This window comes from Macaca thibetana, chromosome 5, assembly GCF_024542745.1.
Source record: "Macaca thibetana thibetana isolate TM-01 chromosome 5, ASM2454274v1, whole genome shotgun sequence".
In the NCBI taxonomy this organism is placed as follows: domain Eukaryota; kingdom Metazoa; phylum Chordata; class Mammalia; order Primates; family Cercopithecidae; genus Macaca; species Macaca thibetana.
The window spans coordinates 76,664,104-76,688,077 of record NC_065582.1 but is presented as its reverse complement, the minus strand read 5'-3'; the positions used below and the strand labels follow the sequence as shown (position 1 = coordinate 76,688,077).

At 41.5% G+C, this 23,974-nt stretch overlaps 1 protein-coding gene across 8 annotated transcripts in view; it reads left to right on the top strand.

Annotated features, from left to right (window-relative positions):
• ALPK1 (alpha kinase 1) overlaps positions 1 to 23,974 on the top strand; it is a 137,258-nt gene that overhangs the window by 98,087 nt on the left and 15,197 nt on the right. For 6 of the 8 annotated variants that reach the window (XM_050791322.1, XM_050791318.1, XM_050791319.1 and 3 more), the window contains 4 exons: positions 8,074 to 8,272; positions 20,995 to 21,054; positions 22,705 to 22,791; positions 23,504 to 23,580. In XM_050791322.1, coding sequence (XP_050647279.1) covers positions 8,074 to 8,272; positions 20,995 to 21,054; positions 22,705 to 22,791; positions 23,504 to 23,580 — 423 coding nt within the window. Of the gene's footprint in view, positions 1 to 881; positions 7,289 to 8,073; positions 8,273 to 20,994; positions 21,055 to 22,704; positions 22,792 to 23,503; positions 23,581 to 23,974 lie in introns of those variants that run through there. The other 2 variants (XM_050791324.1, XM_050791323.1) reach the window with 2 other exon arrangements.

The window sequence follows — 23,974 nt, the reverse complement described above, 5'->3', positions numbered from 1 at the left end:
TCCAAGGAACTCAAAGGCCCTTTTGTCTGGCAGGTCACCCTCTCTCAGGCTTTTGTGCTCCAATCTATTAAGAGTAGAAGGGGGAAAAATAGATTAGGCAATGTTCTCTGCTCAAATATATGGCGTGTTCTTGAGGGATACAGAATGGGGTGTTTGCAGCATCAGTTTACAGGTGCTTGGGGAGGGATTCCTCCATTGGCGACAGCCAAAAGCAATTCGCACGTGTGTGCTGAGAAGGCCCCCTTTCAAGACCCAGCTTTCCCTCACCAAGTGCCACAGAGCCCGCTCATTTTCCTTTTCCTTTCTCAGTTTCCAGTAACATCAATCCTCAGAGCTGGTGAAGAGAAGAAAGAGATTGAAAAAAATGAGAGGTTTAGCCATTCTCTGAGATAAGCCTTGTAGATGTTACATGCATGACCCATTATTTCTGTTTTGCTCTATTGAAACTTCCACTGAAACTCACTTTGGGAGTCTGTCTGTGCCTGTTTATGTCTCATCATACAAGAGAGTGGAAGTGAGTAGCTGACTTCTTTCCATTTTTTTCATAGTGTTCCATGTCATTTATTAAGCACCCACAATCTACCAAGCTCTGTGCTGAGCATTTGACCCACACTTCCTCTAATCCTGAAACAGCACCACACACGAATATTATCCACATTTCACAGATGAGGTCATTGAGAACAGAGTGGTTAAGTAACTTGCCATGGCAAATAAGTGCTAGAGCTAGGAAACAAACCGAGATACCCGTGGTTTCATCTCAGACTTCATATCGCTTTAATCTATAAACGTTTGACTTGGTTCAATTTTTATATCTTCCGTGTCTCTACTGTATATGCCTAATTTTTACTCTACCTTCTCGAACTGTAATCTGGGGGTCACTTTCTATTGATTTCTTTTTCTGTGCAATCTGGGCTTCTTTCATACCTGGCAATTTTCGACTGAATGCCAGATTATAAATTTTACCTTCTTGGATTGTGAACATTTTGTGTGCCTATAAATATTCTTGAGCTTTGTTCTGGGACTCAGTCAAGTTAGGAAATAATTTGATCCTTTTGAAGCTTTCTTCTAAGGTATCAGAGTTGGCCAAGAACAGTCATAGTCAAAGGCTAATTTAGTCTCCCTACCAAAGCAATACCTTTCTGAATACTCTACCCCGTGCCCTGTAAATGACAAGACTCTTCTGCACTGGCTGATAGAAACACAAGCTGCTTGAGGCCTAAGAATCGTTTCCTAAGAAACATAAGCTGCTTGAGGCCTAAGAATTGTTTCCTATGTTCATTTCAGGTGGCTTTTTCCCCCAGCTTTGGGTGGTTCCTTTCCATGCAGAAGCTGATCAGTATTCTGCTGAAGACTCAAAGGGGACCCTCTGCAGACCTCTGAACTTGCTTTGTGCAGCTATTTTCTTCTGATACTCTGCCCTGTGAACTCTGGCTACCTTGGCCTCCCCAGACTCCAAGAAGCTCTGTCTCGTAACTCAGGGAGACCATTTCATAAAAGATGCCACTGCACTTACTAAGTATCCTTGTAGCTCACTGTGAGGAGTGCCCAACTGTAGTGATCCCCAGCTACCACCAAATCATCATTTGCTCTCATAATACCAACTTTTGCTAGAGAATATCAAAGCACAAAAATTAAAAGCCATCTCCCGGGAAGTTTTCTTTCCTGTCTCTCGTTTTTAAATATGTAACAAGAATACTCTTTTCATTTGGAATTTGTTTTTATTTGTCCTTGTTTTCCTTTTCATAGAATTTTCTCATTATAATGAAGGAAGTGGGGCCCCTAAAAACACTGTTTGGAGTCAACAGTGAATTCAGCCTCAGCTTTAAAGACCCAACTTTTGTGTTTGTTTGTTTTTTGAGACGGAGTCTTGCTCTGTCACCCAGGCTGGAGTGCAATGGCACAATCTCGGCTCACTGAAACCTCCACCTCCCAGATTCAAGCAATTCTCCTGCCTTAGCCTCCCAAGTAGCTGGGATTACAGGTGTGCCCCACCACACCTGTCTAATTTTTTGTATTTTTAGCAGAGATGGGGTTTCACTATGTTGGCCAGCCTGGCCTTGAACTCCTGGCCTCATGATCCACCCGCCTCGGCCTCCTAATGTGCTGGGATTATAGGCATGAGCCACCACGCTTGGCCAAGACCCAACTTCTTATTCTCAGATTAGGCACTGCTCCACAGAACCCTGCTCAGGCCACAGGGGAAAAGCAGAAGATGAACTAATGCTCAAGAGACTTGTGCTCCTCAAGTATTGCAAACATGTGGAGAAAATGGAACCTGTGCACTCTTGGTGGGCTTGTAAAATTTTGGTGCAAACTCTGTGGAAAACAGCATGGATGTTCCTCAAAAAATTAAACGTAAAACTCTCATGTGATCAAACAATCCCACTTCTAGGTATATATCCAAAAGAAGTAAAGCAGGGTGTTGAAGAGATATTTGCATACCTATGTCCATGGCAGCACTATTCACAACAAAAAGAGGTGAAGTCACCCAAATGTTCACTGATGGATGAATGAGCAAACAAAATGTGGTATATACATACAATGGATTATTATTCAACCTTAAAAGGGAAGGAAAGCCTGCCACATGCCACAATATGGATGGACCTTGAAGATATCGTGCTAAATGAAGTAAAAAGACTAATGCTGTGTGAGTTCACTAATACGAGGTATCTAAAGTGGTCAACTTCATAGAAGCAGAAAGTAATGTTGGAGCTCAGAAAAGGACACCCATAGTAAGACATTTTGGCATGCTGAGTACTTTGAAGTAAAGGAGATTGAAAGACCCCAGAAGCAGCCTCAGAAGCAAGTTCTCTCTGACCTTCTCCTGCCCTCCTCTCTCTCACTCCTCTTTCGCCACTAAACCAAGTCATAGAAACCACAGAATTCCTCTTCCTCAAGGCAAGTCATAGAAGTTAGAACTCCTCTCCACCAAAGCAAGTCATAAAACCTAGAAATATTACTCTAACCTTTCCCTGCCTTTCTGTGTAGAGGCTGGCCATAAAAAAATTCTCTGTCCTATCTTGTCTGATAGTAGATTATAAGACCTGTACCTGGAAGGAAGGATACTACACAGACAGGCTGAGAAAAATCTCACCAGATGGGTCTTGCTGAGTCCCATCACACCTAGTCCATTATGATTAGTCATACTCCTTCTGTCCAATCACATTTCTACATGGCTGTCTATTCTTTGTCAAATTTAAGCCTTAAAAATAGGCAGTTTTTTCTGGGTCTTTGGGTCTTCATTTCTAAAGGCTCCCACGTAACATCAAACTTTGATTAAATAAATTTGTTATGGTTTTCTCTTGCTAACCTGTCTTGTATTATAGGAGTGTCAGCTGTGACCCTTATGATGGAAGAGGAAAGGTGTCACACATCTTAACCCCTACAGTAGAATGGTGGTTGCCAGGAACTGGGGAGAGTGGAAAAAGGGGAGTTGTTGTTTAATGGGTATAAAGTTTTGGATTTGCAAAGTGAAAATTGTCTGAAGATCTGTTTTGCAACAACGTGAACATACTTAACACTACTGAAATGTACACTTAAAAATGTCAAGATGGTAAATTTTGTTATGCATTTTTTACCACTGTGAAAGAGAGAAACCAGGACCAGTGGCTCATGCCCGTAATGCCAGCTAGCTACTCAGAAACTGAGGTGGGAGGATCACTTGGGCCCAGGAGGTTGAGGCTGCAGTGAGCTATATGATCAGCCACTGCACTCCAGCCTGGGTGACAGAGTGAGACCCTGTCTCTAAAAATTAATTAAAAATAAGTAAATAAAAATAAAAGAGAGAGAGACTTGAATTTTTGCCTAGCTCTGACTCTTTTGATTTTATAACTTTGGAAAGTCACTTAATCTCGCAGCTTCAGTTTCCTTTTCTTGTTTAGACTTTAGAGTTACTATAAAATTTAAATGTCATAGAGGTGTGTGTGAACATTTTTCACAGACTAGATGGTCCTACACAAGTGGAAACCATTATTCTCAGTGAGGAAAGAGTGGGAATCACCTCTGGAGAATAGCCTGCCTCTGAACATTGCCGCCCGAATAGTTACTGCAGCTTCCCTAAAACTAAAGTGAGACACCAATAAGAATGGAGAACAAGGCTGGGCGCAGTGGCTTATGCCTGTAATCCCAGCACTTTGGGAGGCCGAGGCAGGCAGATCACGAGGTCAGGAGTTCGAGACTAGCCTGGCCAACATAGTGAAACCCCATCTCTACTTAAAAATACAAAAATTAGCGGGGCGTGGTGGTGAGCACCTAGTCCCTCTTACTCAGGAGGCTGAGGCTGGAGAATCACTTGAATCCGAAAGACAGAGGTTGCAGTGAGCCGAGATCGCACCACTGCACTCCAGCTTGAGTGACAGAGACAAAAAAAGAAAAGAAAAAAAGATGGAGAGCAGAACTAGAAATCAAGCATGCACTGAAGTGTAACATCAAAAAGAGGGCATTCACAGGCTATCTGAGTACCCCCCAAGGTCCACAGCCACGAGCAGGGTGGCAGGAATAGTGTTGTTCCTTCTAAGCAAAAGTAGAGGGAAGGCTGGAAGTGGCAGAAACTGCAAGTACTGAAGATAGTAGCTGAAGATACAAAACAAAGGACTATATCTACGTGTCTTTAGCACAGGAAGGACCCTTGCTGAGAGACTGGCCTTAGTAGACACAGCTGGCCACATATAAAACCATCAATTTGCTTTTCCATCTTTGATTTACATTTTATGAATGCCAATGACAGACTTTTTTTTTTTTTTTTTGAGACCGAGTCTTGCTCTGTTGCCCAGGCTAGAGTGCAGTGGCACAATCTTGGCTCGCTGCAACCTCCACCTCCTGGGTTTAAGTGATTCTCCTGCCTCAGCCTCCTGAGTAGCTGAAACTACAGGCATGTGCCACCACGCCCCGCTAATTTTTGTATTTTTAGTAGAGATGGGGTTTCACCATGTTGACCAGGCTGGTCTCGAACTTCTGATCTCAAGTGATCCACACACCTCAGCCTCCCAAAGTGCAGGGATTAAAGGCTTCAGCCACTGTGCCCAGCCAACAGACTTTTTCTCATTTTTGAAACTTGTATTTTTCAGATTGATGGTTTATTTGACAAACTCAGTAGAAGTTTTGAGCATTGCAATTTTTGTTAGGCTTTTTCTGGTTGGAAGGAACAGAAGCTCAATCAAGTAAATACATGAAAGGGGGTGTGCAATATTTTGAAAATACATGTGGCATACTAAACGAGACATGTAATTCCTAGAATGGCACTCATGAAAACGTGGACTGGCATTCAGAGCCATTCTTGGATCCTCCCTTGTGTTGCCGGTAAACATGGCTTGGCCATACTCTACTTTCTTTCTATCCTTCAACAACAGGCAAATTCTATATTTTTTAGTTCAGATTGATACATTGGTTTTTTAAAGCCTGGCCACAGAGTCATGAGGGGTCAGATTATCAGGTAGCTACTCTTGATCAGGTGGCCTTGATCTGGTTGTGGGGTGGAGAAAAAAGGGTGTCAAGGCCAAGTAGCAAAATACGTGGCTACCTCAAAGACAGGGGCTGTGGGCACAGCAGTTTCCCTAGAAAGGGTTATGATGTGCCTTAGAAAGGCAGTTATTCATGTCAGGGTCTTTGGGAAGATTCCATCAATAGTACCTCTCTTCCTCTCCTGGATTCTGAGCAAATGGAGAAATAAAAGAAAAGAGGCAAACAAGAGATGAAATAGTACCCTTAATTCTGATAAAGGGCAAGTTAGAAGATATAGCTTTGTCTTGGACATAGGGAATCTGCTAGTGGAACCCCAAAATTATAAAGACCTCCCCATTTAGTCACAGGAACAGGGCCAGGCAGAATACTCCATGTAGGGCAGCTTACTAGACAAGACTTATGATATAGAAAAGTAACAACAAAGTGCTGTTTCCTTTGGACAGCTTGTTCCCAGGAGAAAAAAGGGAGAAGTCATACACGCCCACTTTCTTCTTCTAAAATTTACCAGTCAGATTAGTCACTGCGCCCCGCATGGAGCAGAGTGAGGAAAGTGATAGAAAGAGGCCGGGGATGCTAGGGTCATAGAGCTCCCGTCACATGGAAGGAAACATCCAGAGGAGAGAAGAGATATTCTCCCCAACAGTTGGCAACTCTATCCCAGTGAGAGCAATGATTGACTCAGACCAAAAAGATAAGTCGAGTAAAAAATTATATACGTAATAAACACATTGATAGTTTAAATATCTTAACAGGTTAAGTAAGCATCAGTTTTAAAACGGAAAGATTATTGTGCTGGTATTTGGCAGGCATTACCTGACTGATGAAAGCCTGTGAATACAAATATTCTGTAATCAATTATGTATATGGCATTCATTAACATAGTAGTAAATATCAGATAATTGACTCAAAGAGGACCCTCTGCAGATCTCTGAACTTGCTTTGTGCAGCTCTCTTCTTCTGGTACTCTGCCCTGTTAACCCACTACCTGGGCCTTTCCAGACTCCCAGCAGCTCCATCCAGCTTCCTAACATGGAGTCAGGGAGCATGTAGGATCTGAATTTGGACCTCCTGTGTTCAAACCTCAGCGCTTAGTCACAGGTCATGTGACCTCAGCATATCACTTCACCTCTCTGCATCTCAGGTTTCCCATCTTACAGATGAGAATAATAATAGAACCTGCCTCTTAGGATTGCTAGGAGGATACTGAATTAGTGCATATAAATCACCTAGCACTGTGCCTGGCACCTGGTTTTGCCCAGTAAGTGTTAGTACTTAGGATTATGTGGTGATGAAAGCAGTGCTTTGTGTAGTAACATTGTAGTAGGAAAATGGGCAATGCTTACAATGCTTTCTAGGCTTCATGTGTGAACAAACACGCCCAGAAAGCACTCAGCATGATTTAGTTTAGCATATGAAGATAATAGCATTTGGGTGATAAACTCATTTACGCTACTAGCTATGTAACCACTAAATCAAAGGTCTTTCGTACAACACTCTAGCAGAGCAAACGATGATGATGTTTTCTCATAAAAACTTGATTATTTATTTCTACTTCTTACTGTTTATGTTACACTTTCATTTCATGCCGGGTTTCTTCTTTTTCTTATTTTATTCATTAACGAAACATGATGATATAAATCAAATATGGACTGTTATCTAAAATTCCATATTTCTTCCTAATTAAAATGTAGGCAATAAATGAAGCAGAGTGTCATGAACTAATGTGGAAGTTCTCCTAGATGATGGTGATTGAAAGAAGAAAACAGCAGAACGATATGTTTAGTGTGACGTCATTTATGTATGAAAGAGAGAGAAAGAGATAGGAAAGGTAGGAGAAGGCAAAGCAAGACAACGATCAATTAATGTCTAAATATAAATAAAAGGATAGAGGTTCTGGAAGGATCTTCTCTCCCAAACCATTGTCAAGGAGAGTTGGAACAGTAGGAGAAGAAATAAAATGAGGGGTGGGGAAACTATGGGGCGCTTTTACTTTTTACCCTACATAGTTTTTGTTGTTGTTGCCGTTGTTGAGATGGAGTCACACTCTGTCACCCAGGCTGGAGTGCAGTGGCTGGATCTCCGCTCACTGCAACCTCTGCCTCCTGGGTTCAAGTGATTCTCCCGCGTCAGCCTCCCGAGTAGCTGGGACTACAGGCGCCCATTACCACGTCTAGCTAATTTTTGTATTTTTAGTAGAGACAGGGTTTCACCATGCTGGCCAGGCTGGTCTCGAACTCCCGACCTCAAGAGATCCACCTGCCTCGGCCTCCCAAAGTGCTGCGATTACAGGCATGAGCCACCATGCCCGGCCCTACTTTTTACCCTATGCACTTTAGTATTGTTTGAGTTTTTAACAACAGGAAGTATGCATTTATCGCTTCTATAATTTTATAAATGTAATGGGGGACATTGAATGAAGAAAATGCTATTTTATTGCACAATTGAACTGGATTTTTCTATTTTATTTCTTTTGGTTCAGCTGCCTAATAAAGTATTTTTCTCTTCCTAGCTGTGGGTTTTGTTGTATTAATGAAAATGCCTCCCACCCTAAGCCTGGCCCTCAGCCTGCCGGCGTTTCCGCCTGGCTCAAGATGTTCCACGCTGTTCCTCCAGGCGTCCCTGAGGGCCTCCATCCTCGCTCGGGACTGTGCGGCTGCGGCAGCTATTGTGTTCTTGGTGGACCGGTTCCTGTATGGGCTCGACGTCTCTGGAAAACTTCTGCAGGTCGCCAAAGGTCTCCACAAGTTGCAGCCAACCACGCCAATTGCCCCGCAGGTGGTTATTCGCCAAGCCCGAATCTCCATGAACTCAGGTAGGCTTCCCTCCTGCTGGCCGCCCCCGCGTCCTCGGTGTCTGCAGCTCCCCTTCCCTCCCGAGCTACTTGACCTCTGTGGGACACCCGGAGCACCCGGGCCCTGCGTGCCATCTTTCCGAGCCCGGGGCTCCCCTCCCCCGCCCCTGTGCCCTTCCACCCGCCTCTTTGCCAGCACAAAGGCCCTGGCATAAAGGGTTTCAGAGCCAAAAGCAGTAGAGAAAATTGTGAAAGGGTGTGGAAAATACTAATTGGAGCTTTTGTCTTCTAACAAATCTGTCCTGCTGCTTTCAAACAGGGGTATCTGAATTGCTATACTTCTGACCAAGAGTCTTTAAAAAGCAGATTAGAATTCTACTATTTTCTCTTCGCTCTCCTGTCTCCTTTCTGTAGGGCCACTTGACTAAGCTAACAATAGAACTGACAAACCCACTGAAGTAATTTGAGGGTTTTTTTCATCATTCAGAACACCGGTACAGTACCTGATTAGGTCTTAAAGTATCTTTTTTTTTTTTTCCTGTCACTTTGAATGAAATGAAAAAGGAGGCTGACATTCTAACTTAAGATGTGGTGTGGAGGAGGGCTGGAGGGGAGGGGGGCCTGCTATGCATTACTGCAAAGTCCACTTCCATAGAATTCTTGAATTATTTAAACTGCTGGTAGCCATTAGATTTAGAAACGTGTAGCCTGTTATTCCTGTTTCCAAGACTGAAAAAGTAAAGGATGAAAAGAGAAGGCAAGTTACCCCTACCAGAAGTGGGACTGGTTCATTTTCTGATTGGTTTTAGCTATTGCTATTATTTTAATAACTCTGGTCTTTAAGAGGTTAAAATCTCTTTACTTGATTTCCTTTGAAAAGGAACTGTACTAACTATGCTAAATAGGACAATTGCTGAATGCAGAGAGGGACAGAGACAAAAGGACATGGGAGAAATGGGCTAGTGGAGGTTACCTTTTCAAAAGCCCAAGTTCATTTACGCTCAAGTTCTTGCAACTGTGCATAAATTGTGCATGTCTTGTTATTTACTTATCTCAAGTAACTCAGGGACAGAGTTGAACTTAGGAAAAATTTCTTCTTTCAAATGTTCCTAATGTAATTTATAATGTCTGGGACATGAAAGAAACCTAACAACTGTTGTTCCTTCTGATGGTGTCAGATAGTAATGATGTATGAGCAGGGCATTCTCTGAGGGGAACAGAGTGGCGAAGGCTGGAGGGTGCAGGCAGGGTTCTAATACTGGTTCTCATCAACAAGAGCTTGGAACAGAGAAATGTAGCTTATTTTCTGCCATACAGCATTGCTATAGTGTGACATGGAAACTGAGGTCAAATGGTAAACAGGGACGTTGATAGCTTTGCTTTTACATGTCCAAACTGATCTTTCAGGTTCCCGTTTTTGTTTTTGTTTTGTTTTTGAGACAGTCTTGCTCTGTTGCCCAAGCTGGAGTGCAGTGGCCTGATCACAACCCACTGCAGCCTCAACTTCCAAGGCTCAGGTGATGTTCCCACCTCAGCCTCCTAAGTAGCTGAGACTATAGGCATGCGCCACCACACCCAGCTAATTTTTGTATTTTTTGTAAAGACTGGGTTTTGCCATGTTGCCCAGGCTGGTCTCAAACTCCTGACCTCAGGTGATCCACCCACCTCAGCCTCCCAAAATGCTGGGATTACAGGTGTCAACTGCCATGCCTGACCAGGTTTCCTTTTTTAAAATTGGTTTTGGGAGGGTTTTTAAAATTATTTCTCTCAAGGTTCTAATCAGGTGGTATAGCAGTTTTCTCCTGATGACGAGAAAGCCTTGGTATGATCACAATGATCATGATGATGCTCCTGTACTCACATTATCCTGTGTCTAACATAAAGGTCCTGGATCTCTTTCCCCAATAGTTGGGATTGTCTTTTCCTCAAAGACCCTATTAGAAGTGCCGCAGAAAGACAAATATAGCCTCAGAGTTAAGTCTTCTTGTGTAAATGTCTGCCCCAAAACATCTGGAGCCTCCACCTACACTGGCTGTCTCAAAGAGAGAGAAGGACTGGGACTGCGAGCAGGGATGGTTTAGGGGTAACAGAAGAAGATTTGCTGAAAGGAGGCTCTCAGGCCAAGCACTTAGGAATCATGGGGTGGAGAAGTGAAAGAGATTATATAATATTGTAAGGGGTAAGGAAGAAAAACAAAGGTAATATGAGAGGACAGCAGTCTTGCTATTATCCTTCTGATCCAGCGCTTCCTGGTATCCACCACAGGGTTCCATCCAGCCAAACACTCAATGTAGTGGGATGTCAGAAGCAAGAGAAGACTCACAAGGCCGGGCACGGTAGCTCAGGCCTGTAATCCCAGCACTTTGGGAGGCCGAAGCGGGCGGATTACCTGAGGTCACAAGTTCGAGACCAGCCTGGCCAACATGGTGAAACCCCGTCTCTACTAAAAAATACAAAAATTAGCCAGGCGTGGTGGCAGGCACCTGTAATCCCAGCTACTTAGGAGGCTGAGGCAGGAGAATCACTTGAACCTGGGAGGTGGAGGTTGCAGTGAGTGAAATCGTGCCATTGCACTCCAGCCTGGGGGACAAGATAGAGACTTCGTCTCAAAAAAAAAGAGAAGACTCATAAGGCCTGCTCACCTCACTCTTGCCTGAAATTAGGAGACAAAACCTTTCAAACCACAGTTACAGATAAAGACTCAGATTTCCAATTCCATCAACATGGAGGACAGAGCAAGTGCAGTCTTCTCCCATTACAAATACATAAATATAGTGAATTAAAGATTTGTAGGTACCTGAAACATAAAAGGTATTTAAAATCACAGCAGTAGACTACTGCTTACGACACATAGCCAAAGGAAGTTACACTTGAGCAAAGACCTCAAGGGAAGGGGCTGTCATTTTAATCCCTGGGCAGAGATGAGAGATAGTTGCCTTGTGCCCATGTGAGAAGTAAAATATTTGCATCAAGCTGGAATTCTTAAAGGTTTGCATAGGCTATAAAAGGAGACTGAACAATCCCACCAGCCTGCGCAGAGAAGTTACAAGGACGCCTGCTGTCTGCCCAAGCTCTGGGATGGAGGGGAAAAAAAACTCCCCTCTAAAATAAAAATCTCAACTCTGTGCCAAATTTGAGTGTAGAGTCTGAATTTACTCTGCCCACAAAGCAGGAAACCTGCCATCAAATAATTAAGAAAAAAAATTGTTCAAGACTGAAATTTCTGGACCCCAGGAGATCAAATGCAAAACTATGCTCTAGAGAAGTATCTACATCCCAGGACCTTGGGAATCTCACAGAAAAATATTCTTGGCTAAAGATGACCTTACCTTAAAATTTATAAGCAACAGGCTGGGTGGTGGCTCACGCCTGCAGTCCCAGCATTTTGGGAGGTCAAGGCGAGTGGATTACCTGAAGTCAGGAGTTCGAGACCAGCCTGGCTAACATGGCAAAACCCCGTCTCTATTAAAAACACAAAAAATTAGCCTGGTGTGGTGGCAGGTGCCTGTAATCCTAGCTACTTGGGAGACTGAGGCAGGAGAATTGCTTGAACCCAGGAGGCAGAGGTTGCAGTTAACCCAGATCGTGCCATTGCACTCCAGCCTGGGTAACAGTGAGACTCTGTCTCAAAAAAAAAAAAAAAAAAAAAGAAAAAAAAAAAGAAAAAAATGAGAAAGTAATAGTAATTGATGAATTGATGGGGAATTCCCCACAAAACAGGCAGAGCATACAAGTTCATTTTTATATAGACAAGATACAAGAATTCAACCACAAAACCGTGACTGAGGAGCACAGAACACCCTCCCAGTTGGTGAGATAAGCTTTTGGCATTTCATCTGCTAATAAGGGTGTCCAACTGCCAACCAGACTGCTTCAATGGGGTGAATGAGATAAAATAAATCCTTAGAAAAACGAAGTAAAAAACAAAGATACAAAAATGCAAGCTTAATGTATTTATTATTATCAGCTTCAAGAGTTATACAATTATTTTGGCAAATGATAATAAAAATTTCTAAATGCTCACTCTCAGTGTTTCACTTAATCCCGATTCAGGCCAGCAACAAAAAGACACAAATAGTAGTGCTCCAGAGTAGTGCTCCCCAGAGTAGTGCTCCCCAAACTTCCGTGTGCTCTGAATCCCCTAAAGATCTTATTAAAATGCAGATTCCGATTTAGTAGATCTCTGGTATGGCCTGAGATGCTGCTGTTCTATGAACCTTGCTTGACTAGCAAGGGATGATCTAAAGATTCTAACATGTGCTTGGCTGCCCACCTGGGACAAATGACCACTAACAACCTTAAAATCAAGGTACATTTTCTACAGCCAGTTTATTAGATATTCCAACCCCATAACTGACCTACCAGAAATGTACTCCTGTAATACCAGTAACAGTGGGGGAAAAAATTGTGGAACTGGAAACTGTATTTAAAGAAAATGTTGAAAATGAAGCACAGAGAGCTAAGTAGATGAAAATATAAAAGAGAAGTTTAAAAAACTCAAAGAGATTGAAAAAAACACAGAAGCATAGAAGACTTCTAGCAGGACTAACTAGACTCAGAATTGGAGAAAATTATGTCTTTATACTGAAGAAGTATATCTAGCCTTGGGCAAAAAAGTTTTAGGCCTGGCATGGTGACTCATACCTGTAATCCCAGGACTTCAGGAGGCCAAGGCAGGAGGGATCAATGAGCCCAGGAGTTCAAGACCAGCCTGGGCAACATAGGGAGATCTCGTCTCATCAAAAAAATAAACAAAATCAGTCAGGTGTGGTGACATGTAGCTGTAGTCTCAGCTACTCCAGTGGCTACGGTGGGAGGATCTCTTGAGCCCAGGAGACTGAGGCTGCAGTAAGCCATGATTGCACCACTGCACTCCAGCCTGAGTGACAGAGCAAGACCCTGTCTCAAAAAAAAAAAAAAAACTTTTAAAATAAATTCACATCTAGACCATACCTAGTGTGGTAAACTATAGAAAATCAAACAATAAGAAAGTCAATGAGAGAGAGAAAAGACAGATTAATATAGGAAGTATGTTTAGACTAACAAAAAGTATCATCAATAATAAGAGTCCAGAAAGCAAGAGAATTTCCAAAAAATTGAGAGGACATGGGTTTCAACCTAGGATTTTATACCTAGCAAAATTGTCATTCAAAAGTGAGGATGAAATAAACATTTTCAGACCTGATTGACTAAAAATGAATTATTCTCAAGACAGCTCTTTCTCATTCACACACACACTCACATACACACTAAAGGATGCATTTTTCTAAGGAGAAAATTGAACTTAGAATGAAGAAGTGGAGAGTAAAAAAAGATGATGACTAAAGAATGTGGTACTGGGGCCTATTATGGGGAGGGGGGAGTGGGGAAGGATGGCATTGGGAGTTATACCTGATGTAAAGGACGAGTTGATGGGTGCTGATGAGTTGATGGGTGCAGCACACCAACATGGCACAAGTATACATATGTAACAAACCTGCACGTTGTGCACATGTACCCTACAACTTAAAGTATAATAATAAAAAAAAGAATAAATATGCCACCATTAGTCATTCGAAAAATGTAAATCAAAACCACAATGAGATATCACCTTACACTCACTATAATCAAAAAGACAATAAGTATCAGTGAGGATGTAGGGAAATTAGAACCCTCATACACTGCTAGTGGAATGTAAAATGGTGCAGCCACTTTGGTAAACAATTTGGCAGTTCTTCAAAAAGTGAAACATTGTGTTATTACATGACAGTAATTCTACACCTAGGTTGATAGGGTTTGGCTGTGTCCCCAGTCAAATGTCATCTTGAATTATAGTTCCCATAATCCCAATGTGTCACAGGAGGAACCCGGTGGAAGGTGATTGAATTATGGGGGCAGGATTTTCCCATGCTGTTCTCATGATAGTGAATGAGTTTTCATGAGATTTGATGGTTTTATAAAGGGCAGTTCCCCTGCACATGCTCTCTTGCCTCCCACCATGTAAAACATGCCATTGCTCCTCCTTCTCCTTCTGCCATGATTGTGAGGCTTTCCCAGCCATGTGGAACTGTGAGTCCATTAAATCTCTTTTTCTTTATAAAGTAAAAAAAAAAAAAAAAAAAAAGAATGTGGTAAATACATTAGCCATGTAAGATTAAAATAAAAGGAAATTATATGGCAATATCACTTATATAATTAATAAGGTGCAAAAAATCTTAAAATATTACCAAATTGACCAACATTATATTAAATTAATAATGCATTACAATCAAGGAAGGTTTATTCCAGATATATAAGGATAGTGGGTTTTATTTTGTTGTGTTTTTTTTTGGAGGGGTGGGGGACACGATCTCACTCTGTTACCCAGGCCAGAGTGCAGTGGTGCAATCATGGGTCACTGCAGCCTCAACCTTCCAAGCCCAAGCAGTCCTCCCACTTTAGCCTCCCAAGCAGCTGGGACTACAGGCACGTGCCACCATGCCCAGCTAACTTTTTTATTTTCTGTAGAGATGAGGTCTCTCTATGTTGCCCAGGTTGGTCTTGAATTCCTGGGCTCAAGCTATCTTCCTGCCTCAGCTTCCCAAAGTCCTGGGATTATAGGCATGAGTCACCGTGCCTGGCTGATAGTTAAATATTTTTTAATCTATTCATTTAGTGCACCACATGCACAGAATAAAGAAGAAAAAGTATGCATTCACCTAAATAGATTTTTTAAAGTTAATAAAATTTTCAACCAACTTAGGTTAAAAATGCAAACTAGGGATAGAAATGTAATCAGGTAACAGAAACCACACAGTAATTTGAACAAGGAAAATTTGATACAAAGAATTACTATTTCAGGGAATTAGAGTAATGAGAGCTTGGCTAGTGAAAAGTAAAGAGAACTCTAAAGAACTCTAAAGAGTGCAAGATAGCAGTTATAAGGTATAGTCACTATTCCTTGGACTCAGATAGAACACCTAAAAAAGAGCTCCTGGCCCTCATACACACACCATGGCTGAGATCAAGACCTTGTTGGAGAAGGTACAGACATGGCTCGCTGCATGGCAGAGAAGTCACCAAGGTTCCATGCTGGCAGAACTCACTGGAAACCCACCTTCTGAGTGTTGGGGGAAACCGTCCACGGGGAGGCGCTGTGCCTTAGAACTCACCACAAAGCTGCCTTTACAGAGTGCCAGGGGAAACTGGTCACCACAGGAGCCTAACTGACAGCCCTTCACTGTAAAGTCAGCTGAGAGGACTGACTGCTGGGTTCGACTGACTGCTGCACGCTGAGGAGACATGCTACAGAAGTCACCTGTGTTGCAGGAGTCAGGCACAGGGAAAGCTATGAAAGCCTGTGCTGTAGGAGTCGGGCATTGAGGAAGTGGTACCCACAGTGGCCTGGCCAGAGGAGCACATCAAGTCAGGATGAGAAGCACCCTTGCCATGCAGCATCCTTCCACACCCACGATGACAAGGCTTACCATCCTTACCATCTTGCTAGCTGGCAAAGGAGAAATGCTTACCAGATCCATCCGCATGATCACAAAGCAGGTATTGAAGGGTGAATTGGAACTGAAAGATGATAAGTTGGAGCTGAAAAATGGTAAGTTCCTCCCTGCATCGGAGGGAATTTTCTTAAACTGATCAAAGGAAGTAACTTAAAGCCTCCAGCAAAACCAATGATGAAAAATTATAAGAATTCCTTTTAAAGTCAGGTTGAGAAAAAAAAGTACCTCATTACTGCCTCTATTTGACACTTTCCTGGAAGTTCTCTCAAGGCAATAAGAAAATGAAAGGAAATAAAAAGTATAAAGGCTAGAAATGAAAAAACAAAAACGGTATTATCTGTAGACGATATGGCTGCACACAGAATACTCCAAGAAATCCACAGATTAATTGTTAGAATTAAGAAATTAAGTAAGGTTGGTAAATACAAAGTCAGTATTTTTTAAATGCCCATTCTTAGTTAGCAACAAAACCTAATTAGAAATATATCTTTTAAGAATAGAGATTACTTTGATAAAATTTATTCATTTAGGTATTTCATTTGATATCTCTCTTTTTAAACATATTGATGTGAATAAATTTAATTCGACTGTAAACCATGATTTCAGATACTAATTTTCTTTTATTCTCTCTTTCTCTGTCTTTCTTTTTTTGGCCAAATATATGTGGAAAGCCTGCTATGTGCCAACAATTGCATTAGACCTTTAGGATAGTTATAAAGATGATCAAGATATGGTTCATTATCTTCAAGTGGTTCAAGTTGGGGGAGAAGATAGAACTATAAAGAATAAAAAATAGCAAAACAATGGCGTTTTAAAACAGAGAGGAAATTAGAAAGGGAGGGAGGGAAGAAAAGAGAAAGAAAGGCAGAAGGGAAAGAAGGAAGGAAGGATGAAAGGAAAGAAGTAGAGAGAAAGGGAGGGAGGACAGTAACTTTAAAAATTGGTAAGGGAAGGAGAGAAGATGAGAAACTCTAAAACCTGCAGATATTATTTCATGCTGTATGTTCCCTCCTCTGATGACAGAGAGAGAATGTGAAGAAAGAAAATTGTATCCTGCATGGCTGAAAATGGTCCCCTACAAAAATATCATGTTGGACAACTCATCTGAAATAGTGATATCTCTGGGAAGCAGTTTAGCACTGGAGAGTTTGGACCTTCATGGCAGGCTGCCTTGGTTCATATCTTTTGGTGATGATACTTATCTTCTGTAAGGCCCATTTCTTTATTTGTGAAATGAAGACAATAGAGTGCTTATATATAATTTAGAACAATGTCCATCACATAGTAAACACTTAATAAATGGTAGCTGTTATTGTTGTTATTATTACTATTATTACCTTGAAGACAGGGGCTCTGTCTTGTTCATCATTCTGTCTCCAGCTCTTAGCACAATCCCTGGCACAATTCAAACATGTATTTGGATGAATGACAAATATCTATTGAGTATTTGCCCTGTTCCAAGCATTGTTGGAGGTACATGGGACAGGACAGTGAACAAAACAGACAAAACCTCCTACTGTCTTAGAATTCACTCTCTACTGGGGAGACCTAGGCAATGAGGAAATAATTAAAATATACAGTGTGTCTTATGGCAATAAATGACAAAGAAAAATAAAGCAGAGAAGGTGAGAAGCGGTGACAGTGTTTTGTGATCATTTGCTTTGCAACAAGCCACTCCCCAAATTTACTGGCCTAAAATAATTTCATCATAGTTCATGCTCTGGCTACAACAATACACATCTCTCTCATGTGCAAAATACACTCACTCCTCCCTCAAAGCCTCGTGCCATTAAGGGTTCAGGTTCAAAGCTTAAGATCTTATCCTCTGAAGTACATTTAGGGACAAACAAAGCTTCTCAGGTACTTCTGGGGATGCAGAGACTTGTGAACTAAAAGATGAGTTATCTATCTTCCAACACAACTGACATGCAACAGGGATTCAGGAAAAGATCATTTCAATAGGCGCTTCTGTGCAAAAGCGGGGAAAATGAGTCATGCAGCAGTCACAGTTCATATTAATCTAAAATCTAGCCAGGCATATATCCCAAGTCTTCCTGATGTGGGGACAAGAATTATTTCTGGATTAGGGCTCACATTTTCTCTTTGAGAATGGTTCTCCTCAGCTCTTGGATTTGTCCTCTGAATCATCCTTCCTTGTCCACATACATATACACATATACACATACATACGTAGAGAGACTGTCATGTAGGCTGGAGTACAATGGTGAGATCTCAGCCCACTGCAACCTACACCTCCTGGATTCAAGCAATTCTCCTGTCTCAGCCTCCCCAGTAGCTGAGACTACAGGTGCACGCCACCATGCCTGGCTACTTTTTGTATTTTTAGTAGAGATGGGGTTTCACCATATTGGTCAGGCTGGTCTCGAACTCCTGACCTCAGGTGATCCACCCACCTCGGTCTCCCAAAGTGCTGGGATTACAGGCATGAACCACCGTGCCTGGCCCATAAAATATTTTTTGTGAAAACATCTCAGCCTGCTCCATGCCTATAGAAAGTTTGACTCCCAGATGTGTCTCTTTTCATTTTGAACTATCTCTGCCCTTCTTAAATCAAGCTGATATAATTCCTTTAAATGCTTTCTAACTTTTTAACATATTAAATTAGGGGGAAAAAATGCCTACATTTATCTTTGAATGCTACTTTGGGCTGCAAACCAAAGGGATACAGGACAGCACCCTTAAGATTCTTGGAAGCTCTTTTGCTTGGTCAGAGGGTCTGAGGTCTTAAAGTGTTTTACAGCCATGCCCTTGGTTTGATCTTGACCCTAAGGTCACATTTTATTGCCAGTGCCCTGAATTTGACTTTTTCCCCAGGTTTTAATATTTTAAATTTATCTTCAGAATGTCTTGCTGTCTGGAAAGACTATTCTGGGCCGTGTCTACTTTCTCTAAGTCTTGCTTTAAAATGGAATACAGTAGTCCCCCCTTATTCATGAGGGATACGTTCCAAGACCCCAGTAGATGCCCAAGCCCGATTGCCATTAATGAAGACACATTTCTGTTTATGTCTTCTACCCACCAATTTAATGTCTTTTCCATCTTAACTAAGCACCTATCACACACTGTAGCCATACTTTCACAGTTTGAGATGTGACAGCAAAACTAGCACAAATCTCTTTTTCCTTCTTCACCATTTTTGGATAGAGGATGCATCCTTACCATAGACCTTAGCAACCTTGGCATATGAATTTTTTCCTTCCTTATTACATTGAGAATTTTCACCTTCTCACTTAAAGAAAGCACTTTACAGCTTCTCTTTGGCATATCCAAATTGCCAGCATCACTACTCCTGCCCTTTGGGGCCACTGTTAAGTAAAATAAGGGTGACTTGGACACAAGCACTGCATTACCCAACAGACAGTTCATCTGATAATGGAGAGGGCTGCTAAGTGACTAATGAGTGGTCATCATAGATAGCATGGATCTGCTGGAAAAAGGGATGGTTCATGTCCCAGGCAGGATGAGATTTCATCATGCTACTCAGAACGGCACGCAATTTAAAACTTATGAATTGTTTATTCCTGGAATTTTCTGTTTAATATTTTTGGACTGCTGTTGACTGCTGGTAACTGAAACTGCAGAAAAGGAAACAGGGGACAGAGGCGACTACTGTAGTTTCTTCTTTAGGTTATCGCTTTCTTCCTGTACTTTATCTTGGGTAACTAAAAGATATACACTTTGCCACTTTCAATATCCTTCCTAGGTATCTCCTTAGCTAGACACCAAGTCCACTGGTTACATTTTGCTACAGTCCACATTACTCCTGGAGACCATGTTGCCAAACTTTACAGCACGTATAATGTCTGTTCCCTTTCTCAAACTTCCAGGAACAATTTTTTCACTGCCTTTTGTCTCAACACCCTTCAAGTCTCCAAAATTTTTGTTATAGTAGTACTCCACTTTTAAGCGTGTGATTTCTCTATTTCTATGTTACAAGCCACTCCATGGCTTAGTGGCTTAAAACAGTAATAATTTATTCAGTCTCATAATTTGTAGTTTGGGTGATTGTTATAACTACTGTCAGCTGGAAGCTGGGATAGCTAGAAGGTCTGTCATGGTCTCACCCACACAGTAGGCATTTGGTACTGGCTGCCAGCTAAGAGCCCAGCGGAGGCTTAGGGAGAGGTCCTCAGCTCTCCTTTGCGTGGGCCTCTCCATGTGGCAGCCTCAGCTTCCTCAGAGCATTGGGCTAAGTTCCAAGAAGGGAAGGCAAAATTTATAGATCCCTTAACGCCCAGATTTCTGCCACATTCCATTGGTTAAAACAGGTCACAGGGCCAGTTGTGTTCTTGAAGAGGGGAAATAAACTCTAGATTCCACTTCTTGATAGAAAAATGACCAGGTCATCGTTGCAAATAAGCGTGAAGAATGGAATATATTGGTGTGGTCTTTTTGGAAATACAATCTACCACAGCCAGAGCATATATCTATGTATGTAATTTAAAATAAGATGGTCAGGGGAGGCCTTCAGAGACAGTGACATTTGAGCAAAGACCTGAAGAAGAAGAGAGGAAGCCTTGCAGACATTTGGGATGAAAGCATTACACACTGAAAGAATTGTAAATACAAAAACTCTGATGTGGTAATGAGCCTGGTCTACTCAAGGGATGATAAGGAAGCCACTGTGACTGAAGTAGAGGGCTGAGAAGGAAGGAACAAGAAGTTAGAGGTGAGGTCAAAGAAGTCATGGAAGCCAGATCATGTAGGGCTTAGAGGCACCTGGAAAAAGGAATGTTTGGTTCAAAGGATAACAATTGTGCTTCCAACAGGTGTCCATAGAATAGGCCCTTCCTATGTGGTAGTAACAAAATAAGTAAACCCTTGAGAAAGAGTCTCCTCACTCCCCACCTCCAAATTCCTTCCTGATAATTCCATAACTAGTTCCTGTCCATGGGTAACTCCATTGCACTTCTTGAAGTATAGCTTTCACAGGGAGGTGGCACAGCCTGTTACAAAAGTTTGCCTCTACTCCACAAGCCTTGCTCTATGTGAATGAATTATCACATACGTATGAATCTAATAGCCATTTTAGATACTGTCCAACTTCCTCCTTACCAACTTCTGGAAACTTCATCTTTTTTTCTCAGTTTTATAGATGATGTCGTTATTGATTTTAAATTATAAAACGGAATGTTTCCAGGGGAGGTTACAGTTCCTGCTGCAATATATTCATCTTAGAGCATGAACGACTTGTAATTGTTAAGTGCATTTTCACAGCTAATCATGTGGCATTTGGTTGCTGCTTTTCAGGAAAACTTTTAAAAGCAGAGTATATTCTGAGCAGTCTAATAAGCAACAATGGAGCAACGGGTGAGTACTTTCATATCTTCACAATGACCTTTACCTCAGCCCCAAACAGAGCACTCATTTAATAACAACTTACTGACTTAATAGTTACCATACATTAGATGTTTTCAGAGCTATCTGGGACTGGCTCTGCCACTGATGAATGAAGAAGCTTTGATCAAGCAGCTTACATCTCTGTGTGTCTGTTTTCTCTAAGTTAACAACAACAACAACAACAAACAAAGACAAGGAATCTACTATTGGCCTGTTTCCTTACAGAGTATGTTATCTAATGGACGGTCACTGTCAAGGCAGGTAACTCTGTGGGCCTTATAAAGGTTCGATAGCAGCTTTTAAACAAAATTGTGATTGGAAATAAAAGCCTGTAAGTTCAGAAGAGTCTGCTTTGGCTTTATCGATTTAAATGGTTCAGAAGATAGATTTGATTTTTGGTACATAAGAACTTTAATAAAACTTGTTTCCAAATGGATTTTCTTTCAATATTTAATTATACATGAAAGGAAGCAAGTCCTAATAATTGGGTAACAAATAACTTAAGCCTTTGGATATCGTGTCTGAATTTCTGGGCATTTAAGTTAGCAAGTTTATCAATAAGTTGAGAAGTTTCCACTGGACTTTTAAACTCAGCATGCTTGGATGTGAGGCCTCAAACTCCTTGACACTTGTGGACATTTCTAATGGGGAGATAGTTTGGAATCCAAATATTAACCACGCACCCCTCACTTGTGGCCACCATCACTAAACTACAATATACACTCTTGCCATCATGTGCACACACACGCACACATACACACGGATTCAAAGCTAGGAAGAAAATAAATATTATCTGATGTGACAGAGAATAGTGAGGGGGCAGTAAAGAGTCTGCCTCTATTTTTGATGTTTGACCACTGACAGTTTTCAAGCCACAGCCTTTTTTACTTTTGTCTCACACTGGACAGGCTGATTAAAACAAACAAACAACAAAAAGCCCTTTCATCCACACACCCAAACCCAGCTTCCAGGAACCTTTACCCGGCCCCACACCCCAGTCACAGTGACAAGCAAAGCCACTCACCACTCCCTGCCTGAGTCAAAGGAGCAGCTTGGGTGCCCGCCTGACTTACCCTAGAAAGCCTCATTATGTGAGCAATAAATCTTCTCATACCCTCTTGGTACACGTGTGGAGTCATCAGTTTTGACATCCAAACAAATTTTCCTCAGATGGGATCCACCTCACCCTCTGCAAAGCAACCATAAGACAGTGGGGGTAACAGTGTAGAAAAATTAATCTGTGGAGGCCTTTGAGGAAAAGCACTGAAGCTGAGACCTGAAGAAGGATCTGGCCTCTTAAGAAGCCAGAGGAAAGAGGATCCCAAGCAGGGCTAGTGGTAAGTACAGCTGCCATGAAGCAAGAGGCCAGTCCTATTACAAGGAGGCAAAATAAAGCTAGAGTGGATGGAGAGTAAGTGAGGGAACTGGAGACCAGACAGGAGTCAGTTCCTGCAGAGCCTGAGGCTACAGCAAGAAGTTTGGACCTGATTCTAAATGTAGAGACGAGATTGTCTCTCAAAATGATGTCACATGTGCTCATGAAGACTTCTGTGAAAATTCTTTTAATTTACAAGGCAATATCTCTGGTAATTCAAGGGAAGTTTTCCTCTTTTCTTTTAGGTACCTGGCTGTACAGAAATGAAAGTGACAAGGTCCTGGTGCAGTCGGTCTGTATACAGATCAGAGGGCAGATTCTGCAAAAGCTAGGTACCATCATCTAACACTTGCGTTTCTCAAAGCTCATTTACGAAGCCTGGCTGCATGGTTTCACTGTGGAATTTTCTTCTTTTATCTGGCTAAAATTGTTAATTTCCACTTGCCTTAGCTTCCTCATCGAAAAGAGAATGGCATTTAAGATCCTAGGAGTGTCACAAATATTAATAATTTTTTTTTCTAGTAAGCTTTGTTAGAGAGGTTCACGGTTGTATATTGTGATGTTAACTGTAGGGTTCCCAGTGTTATTTCTCACACCTGACTCAGTTCAGCAGGACTCCGTGTAATATGGCGACACCTTATACTATACCCACCGTGACACTGTGTTCGTTCATTCCTTAAGGTATTCATGAATTTTTCAAGTTTATAGAATGCTAATATACTTTAGAATGCAAAATAAGGGTTTGAGAAATTTTAACAGGAGGTGGCAATTATTATTTTTGTAAAAATACTGAGAAAACTACATATATTATACATATTATATATACAAATATATAATAATTCTATTTCCCAGTGAAATGGAAAAATTGTCTCTATTACAGTTGGAAAAACATTACTGTGTCAATCTAATCTAAGCCTGAGTTTTCCTAACAGGATCTAATGAGTCTTATTTCTGTATTAGTTTTCAAAGGTATTCTCTCATACAAGAACACAGATACCAGCTGTTCCTCCCCTGTCCCTCTCCCTGCCCCTCTTTTTTTTTCAGGGATGTGGTACGAAGCAGCAGAGTTAATATGGGCCTCCATCGTAGGATATTTGTCACTTCCTCAGCCGGATAAAAAGGTGGTTTGTCTAGTGCTTATTTTTCTCCTTTCCTGTATTTGTCTTTAGATGATTATCTCTTTATGATACAATTCCATTTCTCATATATCAATTTCATCTGTCCTATTTTTATTTATTTTTCATGAGCATAGGACCAGGTACAGTTAGTAACTTCCTTCTGTGTCTTGCTTCATCCTCACTCACATCTAGACTCTTGGGGCATAGATGGTGTTTTTATAATCGTTTGTAACTGTCCATTTATATATTTATCTCTACTGGTCCATTCATTTATCTGTTTTATTATATATTTAGCCTTTACTTGATTGCATAGCAAAGTTGAGATGGCCAAGTTGCTTATACGTAAAATCATTTTTCTTGAGTTGAGTGGGTGAAGACTTCAATTGTTTATGTAGCA